Here is a 23,127-nt window from a genome sequence, read left to right on the forward strand (position 1 = left end):
GTCTCTTGAAGTTTCCTGTTTGCCTGCTAGCTCTGCAGGCTAATAGTCCAGTTTGCTGTTTAACTTCATATTCTGCAGATGAGACCATAACCCTTACAATCAAATTAAGGGAAATTCCTTTACCTTGCTTGGATCTGTGCAAATTGCTTTTTCATATCAAATGTGTTAGCCTGACATTAAATGGAGGGATGCTTACACATGCCTTCAGCTCTGTAGTTTATTTTGTGATAATGTATTGCATTTGTAGAGTAGAAAGTGGATTGGATCAGTTGAAATGACTTTAATTTCAAAATTGTAAGAAGACCCAAAGATCCTACATCACCCCCAGGGTTTTATATGAATGACTTCCTCTTCTATACTTCCAAATAGAAGTTAATGACTCTGCTGATACTATATTAGAGCAAGAGAAGATTAGAGTGTTGTGTGTGCACAACCCACTCAATTCAATGTAATTCTCTACCTCAGTCAAATTGTTTCCCAGGAAAAGGTTTAATTATTTCTTCTTGACTCCAAGATGAAGCAGTTAGTGGAGGACTTCTATGAACATCATCTGTGTTCTCTTTAATTTTTGCTTTTCTGTATAGGTGCCCAGGGTATAAGAGGGCTGGCATTAGGTAGGGTCCCACCCAATTCTGTGCATAGTGGTATTGTTATCAACAGCATTATGATGGGATTTTAGTTCTTTACTGAGGTGAAAATGAAATGTAGATGAATAACTAAGGGAAGTGGCAACCTCACAGCCTTTTTTGCAGCAGCTCAAGGGACATAAAAAATTTCTGCTTCTTGGTTGTCTGGGTCATTGGAGATTGCTGCTGACTGAGGGTGTGATTTAATTACTTGCAGGAACAGCTGTATCTGCTGTCTCTATGAGTCAAATGGTAAGCATTAGCATTATTAAATAGAAAGCAGGCAGGGAAAAGGTAATTCTGTTTGCTGTAATTGTCCACTTTAGCTAGAATAGTCCAAGAACAAAAAACAAATAAAACCAAAACACACCACTAAACCATCTTACATAGAGTTCGTATTATCCTCTTTCAATTTACTGCACTATCCATATTTAAGAAGAAGTTCTCAAAAACTTTCTGGGTAATTTTTTTCTTTGGAGAAATCATGTCCTTGCCTCCAAATATCACACTAGACATGTTTTTATATTGATTGACCTGCTCATACAATAGGCTAAACTGAGTAAAGCAGTCAGCTATATTCAGCAAAGGCAGAGTGTTTGATTAATAATATGCCTTTACTTTTACTGTAGAGGGACGGAGGGAGGGTCAGGGAGAAAGACCGAATAGACTTTTCTCAGTTCAGTATTCTCCAGAGATTGGATTATAATTCCCATAATTCAAGTAAGTAGAGTCATGATCGTTCTTCTGGGACACTATGGAACTCATTTAATAAAGTATCTGGACAGTTTCAATTTGGAGAAGTCCCTATAAATGAGTAATAATTTTCTGTATTTAATAAAAATAAAGCAACTATTCCGTGTTGCTCAGGAATAGTTTTTCTGTAAGAGTAATTTGCTCCAGCTCTGGAGAGAAGTAATATTTGGTTTCTGAACAGGAGGAAAGAAAAAAATGCTGGAAAAATATTTTTGGAATAACAAAATTGTGGTTTTCCCCTTTTTGGATGTATAACTTCCAACACCCCTAAAGTGAATACATCTGGATGATGTAGATATGGGAGACATCATATAAAGAAAATTAGCAGTAACTGTGCTTATTCATGACAAACGTTCATTTGGAAATATACTGTATACTACACTCATATTTTAGGAAAACCTTCTGATTTATTGACGTTATGTAAAAATTAGACTGTCTAAGAAAATTCTAGGAAGGTACAAAAAGGTTTAACAAAACTCTTCATGTACTTATCTAGTCATTTCTACAAGGTGCTACATGACTTGTAAGGCATAATGCCAAATAGTATTCCTCAGATTAATGAACATTCACATTGTGCAGAAATGGGATGTCTCCCTCTGCAGAACAGTGTTTATTTCAGAATTGTAAATGCATTTTGTAAGCTGTAATATCCTTTTTTGATTCAGTGGAGCCAAGCTAAACGCCTGCATTAAAGTCCTTGCATAGTTCAACTGAGTACGTGGTTCAGACAGTCTTTCTCATTTCTTTAAGCTACTTTTATATCAGCCACACTATTTAATCTGGCTGAACTTTTTTATTTACCATAGAACTGTCCCATCTTTTTGTTAAGTGCTTAGGGTTGCATATCTATTTTTTCAAGTCTTCTCATCTTTTTCTTCACAACCTAGGAGGTAAGATATGATAACTACCTAAAAGTAGATGAGAGAACATCATCAATAAGCAGGAATTTGTACTTGATTCTCTGGTTCCAGTCATGCACCCTGTTGGAATTAGCCTCTTTCATTGTAGGTGTTTTTACATTTGTAAAATGTCTAACTAAAATATTGAGTATGTTCTATCTTCATCTTCTTGCAAACCTTCTGAAGCATCTTGAAAAAGTGCATATAATTGTATAATTCACTCTCCTTTTAATTCTAGGTTTGGATACACTGGAATTCTTCATGAAGTACTTTTCTGATGGCAGTCCTAAGTAAACTAGCTGTTAAGGAACTGGGCACATCCATATTCCTGATGAATGTGATTTGAGTTCTGTAGTAGACATCTATTCTTAACAATAGTAATACAGAAAGTGTAACTACCTGCAGTTCCAAACTGGAGTGATGGCCCAGAAGAATTTCCATATGTAAATGTGCCTCTTTTCCATGGACTTTGATTAGAGGTGACATCGTCTCCTCACAACTCAGCTTAAAAGATGAGTGATGGGGTGTGGATCATGCTTAGTCCAGCAGAGTTTGCTCAGCTGCAGCAATATTCTGAATGTAAGTACTTACTTCAGCCAAATGCTTATCATTCTCTTGATGAATTATTTATGTTAGCAATAACATTTTAACTGATTGACCTCCATCATATAATAGATGAGGTACAATCTTGTTCGGTTTTTTTTTTTTTACAAGGTGCTACAGTTCATATCATGGCAACTAACACAGTATGCATAGAACACACAGTACATCTAAGCAGTACACACAGTGTTTTAGGGAGTTTAACAAGAGGAAAAGACAAGAGAGGAAAGTGATTAGAAAAGCTGTTTTCTGTGAGGACAAGTTCTGAATAGCTATTAAGTGCAAGAGAATGTCCTCCAAGTAGAAGAATTCTCATTAGTGTATTGTAGGCAGCATATCAAACAGCCAGATTCCAGGGAGTAAACTGTTTGTGGGGTGGGGTGGGGTGGGGTGGAAAGAGAGTTTCCTGGGAAGTTCCTAGCAAAGTTCTCCCTCCAAGCCTGAAGCAAATAAAAACTTGTGCACCATAGAAGGCACAGGTATTGTAACAGGATTTGTTAATTATTCAGTGAAAAAAAATTCAGACCACTGGCTTATAAAGTTATTGACCTTCCTTGTCTACATTAATGCTTAGACTGGGAAATAAACAAGGTGAGCTTCAACTCTTAGTATTCTCACTCTGGAGATTTGGAAGGCCCTAACCCTGCTAGCTTTTTGTGAGGCTCTAAAGACCTAGTTCTGTGCTCAGTCTTGGGCCCCCAAATAATGTGAAAGCATCCATCTCCTGGCTATGTTTGTGCTGTTGACTATGCTTGTTTTCTTGGCTGCAATGATTTTTTATTTTTGTATTTAATTTTTGTATCCAATAATTGTTTTTAGTCTGTTCGTTTACCATCCAGAGAAACACTTGCTGAGATAGGTGGCTTTAAAAATTGGTTAAATAAATATATCAAAATAAACTAGAAATTAATTCATAGGAATAATAGATACATGATAGGATGAGTCTCATGACTGGGGTATAATAATCTAAATATATAATTTGTTCAAAACAGGTAGAAGCAATAGAAAGAGAGGTGGGTTTTCCTATTCAGAAATCCAAGGGAATCAGTTTGATTGTAGAAACCATATGTGAATGAATAAATAAAAACAATACTATGTTTTGTGTCTACTAAAGTCCACATAGCCACAGGGGAGGTGTGGGTGCTTTCCAAAACATAATTGCAGAATTTTCAAAAGGATATGAAACAGTAGTGATGGAAAATTTAACTCTGCATCTTTTGGGAGATGAATTCTGCCAAACACCATCTTACCAGGAAATTTCTGACTTGCCTTGCTGAAGTTAGAGAAAGGCACAAGAGGAGCAATTACCCTTGTTTAATTGTAATAAAGAAGATACTATAGGTAAAATAACATGTTAGTAACAAAGACCAAGGCATCATTTCATACTTCACAGAAGACGATGGTAAATTTCTCCAGTATTTTACAAAGAAAACCACATAGATAAAAAATATTAAATGGTTGACAATATGGCGCTGGGTGATCTGGTTAAATAGTGCTCAACAAGCTACTGAAATGTAGCTGAGGATGTTTTGAAATATTAATGTATGAAATGGCTAGAGACTAAAGCCTTCAAGACTTCAGGCTGCTGATGTCATGCAGAAAACGAAACAAAGTTTTGAAATTTAGAAAAAAAATTAAAAAATGCAAAGTGCAAAGCTTCAGAGACCTTGTTACATGGAATGTATGAAGTATGAAATTGGAAAAAACCAAAACAGTGAAAGATTAAATGAATTGATGACACATTGACATCTTAGGCAACAGCAAATTGATATGCATTGGAATTGGACAGACAGAAGATCATATGGTTTACTAATGAACACATGAAAAACAAAAAACAAATTGTATTGCTTTCATAATTAGGAAGAGCATAGTAAGACAGTATTTGGCTACAAAGCAACCCTTGGCTACATAATATAAATTAGTCTTGTATGCCATGTGTATATATGTATATCAGCTGCTCAGTGATGATGGCAAAAATGCTAGCAAGTGAGGCAAAACTACTCAGGTCCGTTAGTTTTGTCTCCTCTAATAACAAAGTATGTATTTCATCAAAGAACTGTGGGAAAGAGGGTGAAGAAACATGACTGAAGCTTGAGTTTGTTGGGAACCTTCCCTTTGTTCTGAATGAGTCTGATTTTGAGGCCCAGATTGCATACCAGAATATGAAGGAGCTTTCTGATGGTCTGACCAGTTCTTTATGTATTATTTTTGAGAAATCCCAGAGAATGGGTAAAATATCAAATGATACTGAAGTATCAGATGTCTGTATCTTCAAATATAAAAAAGAAAGAATCCAACGAATTATAGACCAATCACTCTGTCATCAATAACCTAGTAAAATTCTACAGCAGATCATAAAGCAATTGATATGTAAGTACCTTAAAAACAACGTTGTAAATACAGGAAATTGGTGTGTATTTGTCAAAATAATCTTACCTCACTTTGATTTTAAAAGTACATAATCTTCAAACTCCAGGATAAATATAAACTATATCTATATCTATATATCTTTATCTAGATAGATAGATAACATGGGGTAGATGGTATGACAATTAAGAGAATACTCCAAGAAGTAGGGTGTCAAAAGGTTCAATCCTAAGTTCTGTACCCTCAACTTTTTTTATTAATGATCTCGATCAGGAGGTGGAGGGTATGGTTATCAGATCTGCAGATGAAGCAAAACTTAGAAGAGATGAAATAAAATTAAACACTATGTTGATAGGTTAGAAAAATGCCCTGAAAATAATGGAACAAAATTTAACAGTGAGAATGCAAAGATATTTACTTAGGAAACCAAACTCAGATTCACAAACATAAATAGAGGATATTTGGCTTGACAGAAGTACAGTACTTTAAAAAGTGTCTTGGAACAATAGCTGATCACAAATTGAGTAAGCAAAGTAATCTGGCTGTTAAAAAGGAAATGCAATTTGTAGAATTTAGGTATGGGAGAAAACAGCATCTAGAGAATTATGGGAAGTAATTGTTCCATTTTGTTCTGCTTAGGTCAAATCCTATTTTGACGATGTGTTCATTTCTGCACATCATGCTAAGAAGAGACATTCTTGGGAAATCTACAGAAATTAAAAATGATCCAGAGAAGGGCAACAGGGTGAATAGGAAACTTGGAAACCAAATCTTCTACAGCAGGGGTATCAAACTGCTGGCCCATGGGCTGGTTTCATCATACCAAAGCCGTGCCCACCCCACTGCCGACAATACAAAAAGAGTTGTGATACATTGCGACATGTCACGTGACAAGTTTGACACCCATGTTCTACAGTGACAGACTGAAGGAAGAGAAAATCTTTAGCCTTGAGAAGAAAAGATTGAGAGGAAGCAGTCTTTATTTACCTGAAAGACTGTCAACTGAATAATATAAAGACCTAGCCTGTCATCATCTCAGAATGCAGGACTCAGAATAATTAATTTAATTATTGTTTCAAAATTCTGAACAATAAAAGCAAGTTTTCAATTTATCAGCAAAACTCATTATTCAGAAAGGTGATAGGCTCTTCTTCATAGGATGTGTCTAAGCCAACTATCATGATGGCTTTAATGTGGTTTCCTGTACTGAGCAAGTGGTTGAATTCAGTGGCTTAGATGCCCCTGCAAAACTACAGCATATTACTCTAAGCAACACTATAAATCTTCAGCTCTCACAGGGACAAGGGTGTCTAGGAAGTAGCCATATCTTCATTAGTAGACTTCACAAAGAAGGTGAGGAAAGGAAAGGAGAGGGCAGGGGAGAGGAGAATGAGGAAGGGAGACTTTGATTACCTAGGCTTACTCAGAGTCAAGGCAGACTGGAGAAAGTGATGTAACCTACAGAGCATAACTCATCACTTCCTTATTCAGTTATAAATGGTGATGTCATTGGCTGTGTAAGAAAGTCTTTAAATTCTGGATCTTTCCCTTAAAAAAAGCATGAATTTGGGCTGCTGGTATTGATTTAAGGGAAGAAAATCAATTGCACTTGGCTAGTGTTTAAGGACAAAGTGTTAGCAATGTAAATGGAAGAAGAAACATCATTCAGAGAACAGATTAAGAGATTATCATAAAGATTGGCAGTGTGGAAGAAGAAGAAAAAGTTGTTAAAAATATTTACATGTCTAAAGTTTATAGAACTCACCAAGGCAACTCTACAGCTTTATATATATATATTTTCCAAAGACATATTTTACATGGAACTACATAAGATAACCTTCCCCAACTGTGCTCTGCAGATTCATTGGACTTCAACTACATGACCTCCAGCCAATGTAGCTGAAACTGAATCCCACACTCCCATTTGGGAAGATCGGTGTGAAGTTTAAGTGCTGAGAATGTACAGAAAAGAATGTTCCCACTGACTTATCACCATGAATTTAATCTTTCAGAGACTCTAGCCTAAACATCACAAAATTCATTATCCCTGAAGAGATGGGATCTTGAGCAATCCCTATAGTTTATAGATAGAAGCCTCTATAGACATCTCAAAACAGACTCTTTCTTTTAATCATTTTCCTGTGATTTTTCAATATGTTTTATCCTTTGGGACCAACTTCTTAATCCAGAGCAGTTGAACTGTGAGACTGCTGGGACATTTCGATTCCTGGAGTTCTGAAAGCTCATTAAGGAGCATTAAGAAGCAGAGAACAATGACTTCCATTAAGACACTTTATGGAAGAATTCTCCTTAAATATTGCTGATGGTAGAGTTAAAAAGAGATACTATCATTCCCTGCTATATTAATTCTGTGACATAAACCAAGGTACAAACTCACCCATTATAATACTATGAGTAAACCATGTCGCTTTAGAACTCTGCTTGCTCTACAACTTAAAGTGGCATAGTTTACTCATAATGTTATAATAGGTTGGTTCATATATCATGCTAAGCCTAAAGTAAACAAACCTTGTGCTTGTAAGTTAGCCCATGTAAGAAGTCCAATTTACTGTCACTGACTATAATCCTTGCAGATAGAAAGTTTGCATGACAGTAGGTATTAAAAAATTGAAAGGAGTAGAATATAATCATTAACATCTGAGACTAGCTTGTGGAAGAGATGTGATACTTAAACATTTTGTCTTTTTTGCCACGAAAAAACAAAGTTGTCTCCATTCTGCCTCTTTTACATCTGCTCTGAGACTTATTTTTCAGTAGTAATAGCAGCAGAGGTAAAGAAATAGATTCCAGAATAACAAGCTGTGCAACTTTTCTACAACTGTGCCATTATCAAATCATATTTTTTATTGTTTTATTTACTATAAGTAAAAAGCACATTAAAGGGGGAAAGATACATTGATATATATCTGAGAAAAAAAGAAAAATATTGTCTTCCTCTTTCTCCTATTTATAAAGCATTATGACATTATAAAGTCACCGATTAAACCTTGATAAGACAGAATTATATTAGTCCATTTATCAGTCAAGGGCCAGATCAGGGTTGAAATTAAACATATTTCTTTAGGGTTCTCTTTTTCCCCAAAAGTATATTTGCAACACCTAAAGTTTAATATATCCAAATTGCTCATAAATGCACAAATTCTATATTAATAAAAATATAAATAAATGATGGCTAAAATGAGCTATCAAAAGCTCACATCCAAATCGTATATGTTAAGATGTTTCAGATCTGTTTACATCTTCAGTATAAAGTATGGAAAGCCATCTTTCTTAAATAACCAAGTATCCTTTCCTGAAAAAGAATGAACTTATTTTAAAACAGACGAGTCCAATCATTTAGAGAAGACCACTGAAAGTCTTTCCTCCATTGCAAAGTATATGTGGCATGGATAAGATGACTGTTTTTCTCTGTGGTTGCCCCTACATTCTGGAATACTCTTTGCTGTTAGGTACATATGGCCCTTACTTTGCCTATGTTCCAAAAATTAATTAAACTTGTCTTATTTTAGCAAGTTCAACTGATTGATTGAGGACATCTATCTTGGCTTCTGCTAGGGCAGGGGTAGGCAACCCAAAACACTCAAAGAGCCACTTGAACCCGTTTCTCCCCAAAAACAAAACACCGGGAGCCGCAAAACCCTTTTGATACCTAAAATGAAGATAACACTGCATAGATCCTTTTTTATCTTTATTATAGGTGTGTGTGTGTGTGTGAGAGAGAGAGAGAGAGAGAGAGTGTTTGTGTATGTGTGTGTGTGTATACACACACACACACACACACATTAAAAATAAAAGTAAAAATATGACTCTTGGGAATATCCATACTATTAAAACAATGATCACCGAGAGAATGCTTTAAGAGAATAAAATTACATACACACATAGGTAAAAAAAAGGATATATGCAGTGTTATCTTCATTTTAGATGTCAAAAGGGTCTCTCTCTGTCTCTCTCCCTCCCTCCCTCTCTGCCCTTGGTCTGCCACTCCTCTTCCCCCACTCTCTTTCTTTCTCTCTCTTTCCTCTCTCTCTCCCCCTCCCCCTCTCTCTCTCTTTCTCTTTCTCCCCCCCCATCTGCTGCTCACCTGGCAAGCTTCAAGTTGTTCTCCAACAATCTCAGGGGTAGGCAACCTCGTCTCTTTTATGACTCATGGACTTCAACTCCCAGAATTCCTGAGTTAGCCTAGCTGGGCTAGCTAGCTCTCTTCTGCCCTTCCTGCTGAGACGCAGCAAAGGGAGGAGCTCCGCCCAGAAAGCTTTTCAGCTCCTCGGAGAACAATGTGAGTGCACTCTCTTTTACACATACACACACACACACACACACACACACACACACACACACAACACACACATACAAAACACACACAGAGAGAGAGAGAAGCAGGGAAGCGCAATTGCCTCTCTCTGTCTCTGTCTCTCTCTGCAAAGGCAGAGGAGGCTGGGAGCCACAGGGGAAGGCTCAAAGAGCCGCATGCGGCTCCGGAGCCGCAGGTTGCCGACCTGTGTGCTAGGGATTATATGCCTGTGTTGTATTGATCTTGTTTGTTTTTCTTTTTACGACATACTACCAGAGTCCTTTGGAATTGGGGCAGATTATAATTTCTGAAATATACATAAATAACTATTTTAGGTCTTTTGATAATTTTCTCCTTATATTAAATTAAATGACTCAAGATGCTATTAATGCTAGCTCCGAGGCATTGCTGGCTTCAGGATATCAGCAGCCAAGGAGAGCTGAATCATTAGGTAGTTTCTCAGGCAACAAAATTGTTAAAGGACCGCAAATTGAGGTGCTTGTGTGTTTATTATTTATTTATTTAAAACATGTGCATAGCCACCCATCATAAAATCAAACTCTGGGCAGCTTACAACCCAATTTTTCCACCTCATGCACTAACCTCACTAGCTTAAATAGCATCCTCTTGCAGCAAGATGGGTGGCAAACAAATTTAATAAATAAATAAAATAAATGACGGGGGTTGATAAAAAGTCCCATTTGCAGTTTTGCCTCAATCTGCATAATATCTTGGATTTAGGCCAGAATATTCTTCCTACATCTCCTATAGATATGAAGAACATGATCTGACATAGTGCATCCTGAAGATCACTCACTCAGCAGAGGTGCTGTCTCCTTTTGTTATGTATTTAATACTATGTCGTCCCCTCTGCTTGTCTGCCTTTATAGTACTTTCAATCATTCTAAATACCCCATGCAGAGATGGAGCTTCTTAACAGCATTTTACGTTAAGGAAGGAAAAATGGTGCTTTCAAACACTATTCTATCTTCACAGCAGTTCTATCAGTAGGCTGAAATATGAAGATTATCTAGTCAACATTCAATGGCTAGAACTTGTCTTTCTTTACTTTTATTCTAATGTTTTATCAAGCTGATAATACACATGGGAATCATTATGTGGCTTGCATGGAAAATAGATCTTCCCTCAGAAAAATTGGAAATGCTTTCTGTAAAAAAATAATAATAATGGTTCTAACTACTAGATTTTAATGGCTGTAAGGCTGGCATAGAAATCACATAAGGAAAGCAGTTTTTTTTCTTCTGCACACAATAACATGGTCCAACATTTGAATTTGCAATGTGATGTATGTATTTCTTACAAGATAGCTCTGGGATTAGGAAAGTAGATCTCACATTTATTAATGCAATTTAAGCTATTTAAAAGAAACCAAATATTCTTATTAAGGAAATATATATATAGTTTTTACTATTTTGATTCTAGGTGTTGCTATTCTTCTGTACAATCATTTCTTAAGCAATTATGAAGGACTTGTTTGGAAGTAGGCTGCTCTTAATCATACTGGCCTGTGTTTCACTTTCTAGATTCTACCAAAAAATTGAGAGATGTTTTGGAAGAATTCCATGGGGACGGTATTCTGTCAAAATATAATCCAGAACAAGTAAGGAAATTTGCATTAACTGTATTCTTAAATGCCTATTGACAAAATCAACTAGCTGTGTAGATTTCTGTATATAAACTTCCCAAAGGATCTTAATCATATTTTTAGGCTAAAATGGTTATTGAATCTTATGTAAGCTTTTTTAATTATTCAGACCCTAAACCAACCAAACTAAATGTTTCCCTAAATATGCCTTTTTATCTGTCACATCAGTTTTTAAAAGAGTTGTAAGGAGATAAAGTGATTTTTATTAGCACCATAAAAAAGGTAAGTTTTTCTTATGAGATGTGAAGTGATATTTTTTAAATTGCTGAATGGGAAAGGGAAAGATGAAACCTCCTCTTCCTACACAGGGAGCCTGAGTGCAAACACCACCAGTGCCTGCCTTAAGTTCTTTTTAATTACAAGTTATTTGCTAAGGAAAGATAACATTTTGCATCATGTCTAGGGGAGTGAGAGAGGGAAAGGTAATTCATTTTTGTATGAAAATTCTTTCAAAATATTAATGAAAATCAAAAGCCAAGATCAGGCTGGTATCCATCCTGTTGATTTTCCAGGAACTATAAAACTGTTTATTCTAGAGAACTTTCAAGGAAGATTTGTAATAAGTTGCAAGATCCTCATTATCTGGTTCCTATATTGGTGCAGTTCATCTGTAGGGTTGTTCTAATCATAGTAAAATGTTGACTATAATATTGATTTGTTTTAATCTTTTTATGTGAAGGGGGAATGTAAGCTACTCAGAGGCCATAAGAGTAGAGCAGCATTAAAATCCTAGTAATAAATAAGGATTTCTAAAGATCTGCAGTCCATCTCTGCTTATAAATTAGCTCTACTGGATTTAGTGAGAAACAAATCCTAACGTTCTGCTACCCGTGTTTCCCTGAAAATAAGACTGGGTCTTTTTTTTTTTTTTTTTGCCTCCAAAAGAGGCACCAGGTCTTACTTTTGAGGGATGTCTTACTCTCCTCCAGTACCAAGAGCCCCATCCAGCCGGTCCATTTCTTCTTGGGATGAAGGAGCAACTTCATGCTGCAGCTGCATTCCAGCCTGCATTTTGCAATCTAGCCTTTCTGGAAGGCCTCTGCAGATGAGTACCAAGCTATGGATTCAATCCATAGCTCAGTCCTCAGCTGCAGATCTCTTGCAGAACCGAGCTATCAACTGAATCCATAGCTCAATTCTCGGCTGCAGTGCCCTCTTGGAAAGGCCTCGGACTGCAAAATGCAGGCCTGGCTGCAGAAGAAGTGGGCCGGCGAGGAGAGGCCTGGCTGCAAGGTAAGTGGGTGTGGGGTATGTGGGGCAGATCCCCACCCCCATCCTAGCTTGATTTTTAGGTGTGTGCCTCACCCCAAAACTAGGGCTTATTTTGGGGGTAGGGCTTATACTAGGCCCACTCCCAAAAATCAAATAAGGTAGGCTTATTTTCGGGGTAGGCCTTACTTTCGGGAAAACGGTATTGGATGATACAACAGAGTTTTAACTACTTGGAAATTGGAAAACAAGTAGCTGCCTTATTGTAAGCTGATTTTTAAAGACATATTTAATTTTTAAATATCATTACTGATTTTTAAATGTTCAGGGTAGAGAAGCCTATTCATTATAGGAGTATTTCATAAAATCATGTAGTCAAAATGCATGTCATTTACAACATTTTAAAAGTTATTCCCACTGTTTTCTAATGACATATAGAAATGAATTACACTTAATGAATAAATAAATCTGAATATTGTATCATCAGTTTATATCAAAGATATGTCTAGGTTTAGTCTCCCCTCCCCCCTTATATTTGATATATTTGTGCGGAAAGTTTTGACACCTAGAGTAATTAGAAAGACAAGTCCACAAAAAACCAGCACAAATTGTAACCACATTCATATTTAGAAAAGTAGTTGTTAGACTCTTGGAAATGAGCAAGATAATGTTTGTTTATGGTGGCTAGAAGTGGGGCATTCTGCTTTCTGCCAAGAGCATATGCTGTGGTTTCTTTTCTGCACTAAGCAGTTAAAGTAAGTATACTTCATTATTATCCACTTGGAAAAATTGTTGCATTTGCCATTAGGTATAACAACTAGTTGCCTTTAAAATCCTTTGAAGATGGATTTGCTTTTCAGGACAGGATGTGGAGGAAATGGACCAAAAAGGAATATATGGAGATATTTTGATGGAGATCTTTTGTAACATATACTTTTTATTTGTTTAATTATCCTCCCATCACTACCCCCTAGTAATAACTTTACAGTGGAAGAGGGAGGAATAATCCACTGCCCAGAATTATATTGCTTCAGCCCAGTTTCCTTTTTCATTTAAGGAAAGCCAAAACAAGATACCGTAGTTTTTTGAGGGAATAGTCATCATTGTTGACAGGCAAGTTAAAACATTGTTTCAGGTAGCAGATTACTTGTCACAATAATCACATTGTAGAAATGACTGTAAACGTTTGAGTGCAAAATGAGGCAGTATGGATATACCCAATATTATCTTTTTCCTCTAAGATTACACATACAGTCCTGGACCAAATTGCAAAATCCTTTTAACTTTTTTTTTGAACAGTCATCTCTTCCAGTTTTAGATGCAATCTATTGTTCTACTTTCAACTGCCTTTTATTTTTAACTGCACAAGACCAGTGTTTGTGTTTTGTTAGATTGTAGTTGTTTTTAGGTGTTTCCACATATACCAAGTATATTGATACTTATTTGTACTTTTGGTGCTTTTTCTTGCTGAATTTTCAAACGCTTACCTAACTCAATACCAATCTGGCACTTTTGATTTTGAGCCAGTTTGAGGAAAGTAATTTGCAGAACAAAATAATTTATTGATTTATTTTTTTTAATCCCACCTTTACTATTTTTATAAACAATTCAAGGCAACAAATATACATAAATATTCCTTCTCCTCCTATTTTCCCCACAACAATAACTCGGTGAGGTGAGTTGAGAGAAGGTGACTGGCCCAAAGTCACCCAGCCAGATTTCATGCCTAAGGCAGGAGTAGAACTAGGTCTCCCAGCTTCTAGCCGGTGCCTTATCCACTAGGCCAAACTAATATATTGTAAATAAAACTTATATAAATTCACAACACCAACTACCCAAATAAACGTATCTCTACTTTCCATGAAGCCAACTGTATTGTCTTTTCTAAACTATATAATTAAGATGTTAAAAAAACACTGTTAAAAAGGCAATTAATATCTAAAATATTTATCTGATTCCAAGTCATACAACAATAAATATTGGATAGTCAAACCAATAAATAACAAAAATCATATGCAAGTCCCAGGCAAAATAAAAGTATTCTTAGCTGCCTTTTCCAACCTGCTTTTAGATCATGATGGGAAATACAAGTCCCAAAAAAGTTTACATGAAAATCATGTAAACTACAACTGTTCAGTAAGTTTCATCCAGCAATATCTGAACTCTGTAACTGTTTTAGATTAAATTGAACTCAGGGAAGTGAAGGAGAAGGAACAGTTATAATACTCATTTTTCTATCATTTTTCTGTTGGAGGCCTTAATCAGTTATGTAGATCCAAAAAAGAATGTCTTAAAAGTCCTTATCAGAAAAATCACACATCAATTTGAAATATATCAAATATTTAATTTTAAGAACATCGTGTGGTAATAAAAACAGTAAACTAAATTTGCATCAGTTGATATTGTCTGTTCTGAAGAAATCACTAGATCCAAGAATAAGTTGCTGTAATCAGTATATCTGATAGAGAAATTGCTTCATTTTGATAAAAATAGTTTTCAATGTAACTTAGTGAAATATTGCTTAAATTATTCCTTGTTGCACTTAATTACTTAAAGCAAAGTTGTTCTGCCATATGTTGAAATTGGAGGTAGATCAACCAGTAACACAAGTCCCAATATATGCTTAACAATTTGTTAGTGTTATATGCTGGGCAATGTAGGAGTTAGACCAAGTTTCCTACATTGTAAAAAAAAATAATACTCACTTATATTGCAGTCCTGGGAATAAGCCTCACTGGACTTCTTTCTGAATAACCTCATGAAAAATTTCGCTGTTTGTTGCAGATCCAGTTCTATAATAGGCAGAGTATGAAATATGCCTTTGATGGGAAATAATGAGGGGCGGGGAACAATTGCAAGGTCCATGAGGGGCATACATCCACCATATAAATTCCAGTTAAGATTCTAAACTCTCCCCTCACATCAGATCCAGGTGTTAGTCTGGAATGAAGAGAGGTAATGTGTTGTTCTTCATCTCGTCAGAAAATCAGTATTAAGGAGCACACTCTCTAATCAACCCTAATTAAACTCAGATAGTTGTTAATGAGAATAAACAGAGATAATCTATATTCTGTTCAAAGTTCTTTGGTAGAAGTCCTAGATACAAATAGAACACAGAGACAGACAAACACACACACACACACACACACACACACACACACACACACACACACGTATCTCTTTAAATCCTTTGAACAGAAAGCTCTTCCTTACAAAACTTTTTTGCTATCAGTTATTTGCAATTTCCCAAGCCAGAGATCTTATCCAAAATCTTCTGCCTAGAACATGTCTTTTCATCTGATGGTGAAGTTTAAAATAAGGATACTTTAAAACAATGTATTTTCCCAAGCGCCTTCTTTGGTGATAAACTTGGGGAAGAACTGCAGTCTAATCCTTCCTGGAAACTTGAATTGTCTTTGTCCAATGGAGTAGCTACTTGTTCAATGCTTCATCACTCAACTTTGCTTTGTCTTTCTCTGCTCTTTATTCCCTCAGAAGCAAGACACTTTGAACCAAGTAAGACTTGTTTTCCAACTCAGGCTCTGATGTGATGTGCTATTTGTTGCTTTGTATGGTTGCTTTGCCATAAACTAAGATTTCCCTCAAATTATCTAAGTTTATATTTATGGTAAGAAATTTAAATCTGCACATTATTAAACCAAAAAAAAAAAAAACCTAAGCAAAATTGCTTATCCTGGAGAGCAATAAATCGTTAGGGAGAAAAAAAATCTAATCCTTAAAATTCAAAACAGCCTAACTAAAATGAATCTATAGTAGCCATAAAATACTGCAGAAAGAAAAATAAGAAAAATGTCTATTTGAAAGAGAATGAAATATATTGTCAAAGGGAAAAGTCATGGCTGGTAAAGATGCTCCAAGCTGAATTCTGTGTACCAGGGCATTGGGCCTGACTTGTTCTCTATTCACCCAAGCCTCAAATAATAAAAAAGAATGTTGTGTTGTTTTATCAGAAAACATTTCAGAAACAAGTTAATTGATAAGGAAGATAAAGAGACAGTGGAATTTTTGCAGTGTTATATGATATCATAGCATATAGCATATTAGTCCAGTTATTTGGGCAACTGAATAGAGTAGTGACAGCAATGCTTGTTAACTGTTGTTAATCACTTTGGTTAAATGTTGCAGGGAATATAATAGGTTTGCTACAGAATTATGAATTACAGCTAACAATTCACAGAATGCAAAACTAAGAGCTGGCAAGAGCAAGTTTTTGGCAGCTCTATTGTTACTTTAATCTCTTCTGCTTTCTCACTTATGGCTGCCCCGCTTGTTTTTAAGCAACTTTTATTATAAAGTCACTATGAAAATTGTGAGCTTCCTGTTAACCACTGTCTGTCTTTCATCAGCTACCTCAGAATTCAGCATAGTAGAAAGCTCTCAAGAGTCCCAGCAATTAAATGTAGGCAAGATGTCCTTGTTTGCCAGATGGCAAGCAGGACAATGAACAGAACTGGGTAAATCTGAAAAGTGTGTGTGTGTGTGTGTGTGTTCATGTGTGCACGCACGTCCTCTTGAACAAATACTTTTTCAGCCAAGCCCATTCTACCAATGTCACTAAGAAGATTTCAATACATTTGTCAGGATTACTTCCAAAAGCTTGTGCTAAATGCTTTGCCTGTTGTGGTGATGCTCAAAGAACTTTAGTTGTGTTCCTTATTGAGGTTCTGCCTTCAACGCTGCAACTGTTGTTCTGCATATATGCATGTAACCCTGATTTCAATATGCATGTAAGAAATGTATTACTGTGCTTCCTTGTGGCATACTTTGTATTCCTGAAATATAATGCTAATTACATGCATTATAGTACATAGGAAAGAGATTATGTATCAGTATACAGGTAAGCTGCAGCTCTGATGAATACCTGTAGATCAATGTGTTCATGATCCATGGGCTTTCTTCAAAAAACACTAGATACGCTTCAGTGAATATCTGTTCTTTGCATAAAGTTATTTTCTTAAAATTTAAATGCATTTTTTTTCTTTCTTTCTAACAAACCTTTCTTCAGACCCTCGAAGCTCAGTGCTCAAAGTATACCACCAACTGGTCTCCAATACAAACACACACACACACACACACACACACACACACACACTTCATATTTTAAATGCCAACGTATTCATAAGGCAATAGTGTCTACATGGCTTTTCAAATAAAAAGGAAAACCTTTGTCCAAATTAACACCCCAAATCCAGGAGATTAAAAATTGCATTGATCAAATATAATTCCATGCTTTATTCCAGATACCTTTCCCAACAACTTATTGACCCATCTACAATGTCTAATGACAAAGTTCTTGATCTATTTTCACTATGTAGAAAGCAATACCTTAACAGTTGTATTTATTTGTTTCTTCCTTGATTTTTTTTTCCTTCTATCCTTCCTTCATCAAGCTCCTCAACTGAGAGCTTCAATTTAAAATGGGGATGAAATGAAACTGGTAAGATTTCTAATGTTTAAAAATTCATTTAAAAAAAACACTTGTGTCTTTTACTTCTCTCTTCCTGTTAGCCTATTGACTATGAGGGGTTCCAGCTCTTTATGAGAACATATCTGGAGGTGGATATTCCAGAAGAGCTCTGTGAGCACCTCTTCATGTCCTTCAAAAGAAAAGTTGGCCAATGTTCTCTCGAGAACCAGCAGCAAAGTTCCAGTATTTCACAACTGAGCAACCTTGGTAAGCCATATGCTTTCTTTGCTGCTTCAGTTCTCACAAGTGTGGAAATGGCTGACACGGGAATATTTTGACGTGTCTGGGCAGGTTAGTTTCCCTAAAAGAATGAATGGGCTCTGCTACTAAATGATGCACTGTATAATATCTTCTGCTTAGAGTTCCGTTATGCCCTTTCTAGGATATTCTGTTCTATTTACTTTCTTTGAATTTGCTGTTTCATTTATGAAATGGACATTCTATGGCCCTTAATCCTCACTGGGCTGTGTTTCTCCCCCGATTTCTTTTTCATCACAAAAATCTTTTCATAGATACCAGTCACATTCCGCATTCATGGACTGTCTTTTGTGTAGCGGTGTAATGGTAAGTTAAATTAACGTGATTTGAATTGTGAACTGAACACATACTTCAATAATTATTTTTATCACATATTAGGTTCAGATGCAGGGGCTTGAGCCACATATCTTTGATTTTGTTTTAATTAACTCCTTTTTAGTACTCATATAAAAGAGAAGGGGTGTGGGGGGTATTTATTCATTCCACCTGTTTCTCTAAATAATGTTTTTTATCAACTAGATCAGTTTTCAAAATAGCAACATAAATGGAGTATGGAAGGTAGTTGGTGTCAGCACAAAAGGAGATAACCTTTTCCTGTGTAGTTAATATTGTCTGTTGGGAAGGAAGGCTTCGCTGGCCTACTGAAAGCTCTTTTCTTGCACACTGGAGCCTGAATGCAAATAACCATCAGTGACTGCTCTTAAATTCTTTTAAACAATCATTGTGGCTCAACTGCACAGCCATGTTGATGTTGTTTTTAAAATGGCCACCTCACCATTTCTTTTAATACACCTCAGCAAATGGCAAGTTAATTTCTGAGTAGGGAAAAAACAAGTAAGTTTGAGGAAACCCTGAACCAGGCTGAGATTGACAGGAAGAGGGGAAGGGAATCAAAACAGTAACAGAAAAAACAGCCATTTATTCATTTTTTTCCCACCCCATGTCCCTCTACATATAGAGTCTCCACCTCTATCAGGAGTTATGGAGAAGAGTAGTTGCCACCTGTGAACTCCTTTGCCCTGACAAATATCATGCACCCATCCCAGTCTTCCCCTTTCCAAATGCTCCTACTGCTATTCCCATGATGGGGCCAAGCCAGGCACAATCCTGGTTGTGGCACTTCCTTTTAAAGATACTTGTCTCTCCACATAGTCCGTTGCTGTGCCCACTTAGGAGCAAGCAGCAGTGTCCTGCTTTGCCTCATAATGCGCTGAGTTATGCTTTCCCACAGTTGATTGGGCTAAAATTGTTTCTGCAGCAGTGTTTGTAAGGCTAAAGCAAAATAGTAAATATTTGCAGCTCTATATTCTGCCTAAATATTTATGAGCCTTTTGTGGAATAAAAGTAGAACATGCAATTGCTATTGTAAATTTGCAACGAATACTGATCAGTTGATGGCAACTGCCCATTGTTAAAGTATGTCTACGTTCTTATGTTTCTTTTATGTATTCAGAATCCAAGACTCTTGATACAGGTATATCCATCCAGACAGAAGTTGCTTGTGCTCCTGTTACAGGTATCCAATATAAATACTTTAAGAGCTGCACAATATTTCATGTTTAATAAGGAGCTTTATGGGTGCCAACAAGCTGAGTTTTATTCAACATTAGTTCCAACACTTTGTTGTCACTTTATGCTGTAAAAACAAATATAAAGCTAGGGACTACCCAGGCTCTGGAATCCTGCGCAGAAACATACAACAGCAGCTAAGTAAATACGTTAAGCAAACAATCCTTGGGTGCCAAGAGATCTCCCATTATTTCAGAGAGGTCTGGCTTTTCTAATCCTTATCCCTTGCCAGGAAACAGTTGCTATGTGGAGATGTCCTTTTTTTCGATGCTGTGTTCTGATTTTGTGGTATCCTCTACTACCTTTCTAGTTAGATGCATGAGATAATCAGATGAAATATATAGGAACCAAGAGATTAGTATTTTTAAATATATATGTAATCTAATTTGCGATCTGGACTGAATCAATATTAGTAATATGAGTTTTTATGAGGATGAAATTGAGCAGTTTCCATACAACCTTCTTATAGCAATATACTTATGTGCCATTTACTTCTCTACTAAATTACTAGATTAAAATGGACACGCTGGTGGGAAATGGTAGGAGAATCTGGTGGGCAATATGGTAGGTAGGAAAGGCTGTCAGAATTATTACCAAAAAGAGCTGATGCAAGTGCAGTACAGAAAATGGCAAGTTCACCATGAAAATTACAAGTTCATCAGAAGAATAAATTAGTAAATTCATCAGAAAATTATAAGTAAATTCCTCAGAAAAACAAATAAAAGATCATCAGCTTTGTGTTTTCAACTTCCTCTGACAAAATGAATAATTTATTATCATTTCAACATCCGTGAAAGGGTTTTTCATGTCTATATGAAGTATTAAATAAATACATTAAGCATATCAGGATTAAGAAATATTTTTGTCACTTTATTACTTTCAGGCTTCTCTTAGATGACTAGTACTGCCCAACCTTTTTAATTATTTTATTTATATCCTGCCATTATTATTTTTACAAATAATTTTACAGGCAGCAGGCATATCCAACACACTTTTCTCCTCCTTTATCCCCCCTCAATAACAACCCTGTGAGATGAGGAGCTGAGAGAGAGTGACTGGCCCAAGGTTACCCAGCGGCTCTCATGCCTAAGACAGCGGCTCTCATGCCTACTAGAACTCACAGTCTCCTGGTTTTCCAGGCTGATTCCTTAACCACAGACGGTCATGATTTATTATTGGGGGGGGGTGTAGAGTTTTATTTGTCTTATGAACTATGTAAAATCTATTTTAAAGTATATGTTATTCTTTTCATGCTTCCACCCTGAAAACTGGAAAAAAAAAAAAAAACAGCAACCCTATAAAATGCAAAACAGAGTTCAAGGGATCACATACTGTATAGTACTGGTGTCTTAAGTTATTCACATCTCAGGATTTACAAGAAAATCCTGTCTCTGCAAAAATCTCTTGCATAAAATAAGGTCCAATTGTGTATGAGGCACCAAGGGAATGTATACAACCATCGAGAAGGGCAGCACAAAGGTAATGTTCTGGGCCATGCTGGCTGAGATGATAGGTTTGGAAATAATAGTATAACATGGAAAGGAGGCCTCCATATTGAGAAAATTAATATAAAACATCATGTTTCATTATGATTCATTTCATGATTCGTAAATCAAGGATGATTTATCACTTTGTTTTAAATTATAGGGATCAATGGGAAAACTCTTCTAAGTGCCATGGGAAGGCATACCCCTGAATCCAAATGTCCCCAGACAAATCTAGCAGAACCACAATCAGCATCTCTCAGTCCTGTTCCACCATCCAACATCAATGTCCTTGGGAATGCCTCACCTAGCTGGTCCAGATCATCATCACAAAAATCCACTGCTGGTAACCCTTCTGCTCACAACTCCTCAGGGTCCTCCAAGATTTCCTCAGGTTCACTGCTTACTCCACAATCTCCAGGTGAGATCTGCCTTTCTTTTATGGGGGCATCTTTATATATTTTCCAGTCTCAATTACATATAGCTATGAAATTCATTTCAGAGGTCAAAATCCTACACATCTGGTAAAGAAACCTGAAGTGGAAGGGTGAGCTGAGGTAATGCATTTTTGGCCTCTCTGAGGGTTTAAGAAGCAGAAATATCTACACTGGACTGAGAAAATGATTTCAAAAGCAAATTTGCAGCATTGGCCAATAAATTACTTCCAGTGGGCTCCCTGATTCAACGGCCCAGGTGCATTTATCTGCTATATGGATCAATCAGTTTGAAGGAATCTTCACCCATTACAGATAGTCCTCAATTTACAACCACATTCTGGAATTTCCAGAATTTCCATTGCTAAGCAAGGCAGTTGTTAAGTGAATTACACCTGATTTTATGACTTTTTGCTATGATTGTTAAGTAAATCACTACAGTTGTTAAATGAATCATGCAATCATTAAGTGAATCTGTCTTCCCCCATTGACTTTGCTTGTCAGAAGCTGGCTAGAAAGGCTACAAATGGCAATCATATGACCCCAGGACACTGCAACTGTTATAAATGCATGCTGGTTACCCAATGCCCAAATTTTCATCACATGACCATGGGAATGCCACAGTGGCCATAAATGTGAGGACCAGTCATAAGTCACTTTTTTCAGTGCTGTTATAGCTGAAAAATTGCTAAACAAATGTTGTAAGTCACGGACTACCTGTAATCTTATTGGAATGATGTTATCTAATGTTTGAGCTCAGCTAGGAATCTGTATTTTTATTCCAAGCATTCTGACTTCAGCAGTTTTTGATGTTTTTTGACGTTTGCGTGATTGGTAAGGGTGGAGTAAGAGCTGCTTCCTTACGAGTTGTTGTCATTCAATTTTTTTTTATTATGTGGTAAGAGCAGCTGGGATGGGGAAGTCACTGGGTGACCCAATGTTTTCAGCATACTAGTTTGTGCCAGGTTTGCAAAAAATTGCAAACATTCTACATAGCTTAGAATGTATTGGTGAACTGATTTCTTCACCCACACTTTAGTTATTTCTTCCAAGTCGTATCTTCCTTTTCAGATTCAAGATACAATCTAATAAATATATTAATCAGCTCTAGTCCACAAAATTGCCTACTTAACAAAATGTTAATTTATACAACAGAATAATTTCCTCCCCCCCACACACATACACATAGACAAACATATTTCCATGCAAACATCCTTCTTCCTAACCTCATTCTTTTCCCTGCCTCCCTGCCTCTCCTTACAGTTCTTCTCAGCCTAACTTCCCCATTGGGCTACCATGTTTTCTTATTCACTGGAGTTTTAGGTTTGGATTTTTTAAAAAAACACCTGTTACTGCTATGCAATTGCATAATAAAAAACACACCAAAGAAAAATTTACAATGAGAACTACAACTTCACCTACAACCTTGATTCTTGATTTGCCATGCAAAATCTGTTGC

General features: G+C 36.4%; 1 protein-coding gene across 3 annotated transcripts in view; it reads left to right on the forward strand.

The window, feature by feature from the left end:
- The window catches only part of LOC120317579 (diacylglycerol kinase beta-like), a 171,402-nt gene that overhangs the window by 83,619 nt on the left and 64,656 nt on the right, over positions 1 to 23,127 (forward strand). For all 3 annotated transcript variants that reach the window (XR_005559274.1, XM_039364279.1, XM_039364268.1), the window contains exons 3-8: positions 2,517 to 2,857; positions 11,105 to 11,181; positions 15,931 to 15,951; positions 17,965 to 18,130; positions 19,635 to 19,697; positions 21,398 to 21,655. Coding sequence is in view for 2 of the 3 variants with exons in the window: in XM_039364279.1 (XP_039220213.1) it covers positions 2,791 to 2,857; positions 11,105 to 11,181; positions 15,931 to 15,951; positions 17,965 to 18,130; positions 19,635 to 19,697; positions 21,398 to 21,655 (652 nt within the window). In the remaining variant the exon portion in view is untranslated. The remainder of the gene's footprint in view (positions 1 to 2,516; positions 2,858 to 11,104; positions 11,182 to 15,930; positions 15,952 to 17,964; positions 18,131 to 19,634; positions 19,698 to 21,397; positions 21,656 to 23,127) is intronic.

Source organism: Crotalus tigris, unplaced genomic scaffold (assembly GCF_016545835.1).
Source record: "Crotalus tigris isolate CLP2741 ecotype Arizona unplaced genomic scaffold, ASM1654583v1 scf7180000017591.2836849, whole genome shotgun sequence".
In the NCBI taxonomy this organism is placed as follows: Eukaryota; Metazoa; Chordata; class Lepidosauria; order Squamata; family Viperidae; genus Crotalus; species Crotalus tigris.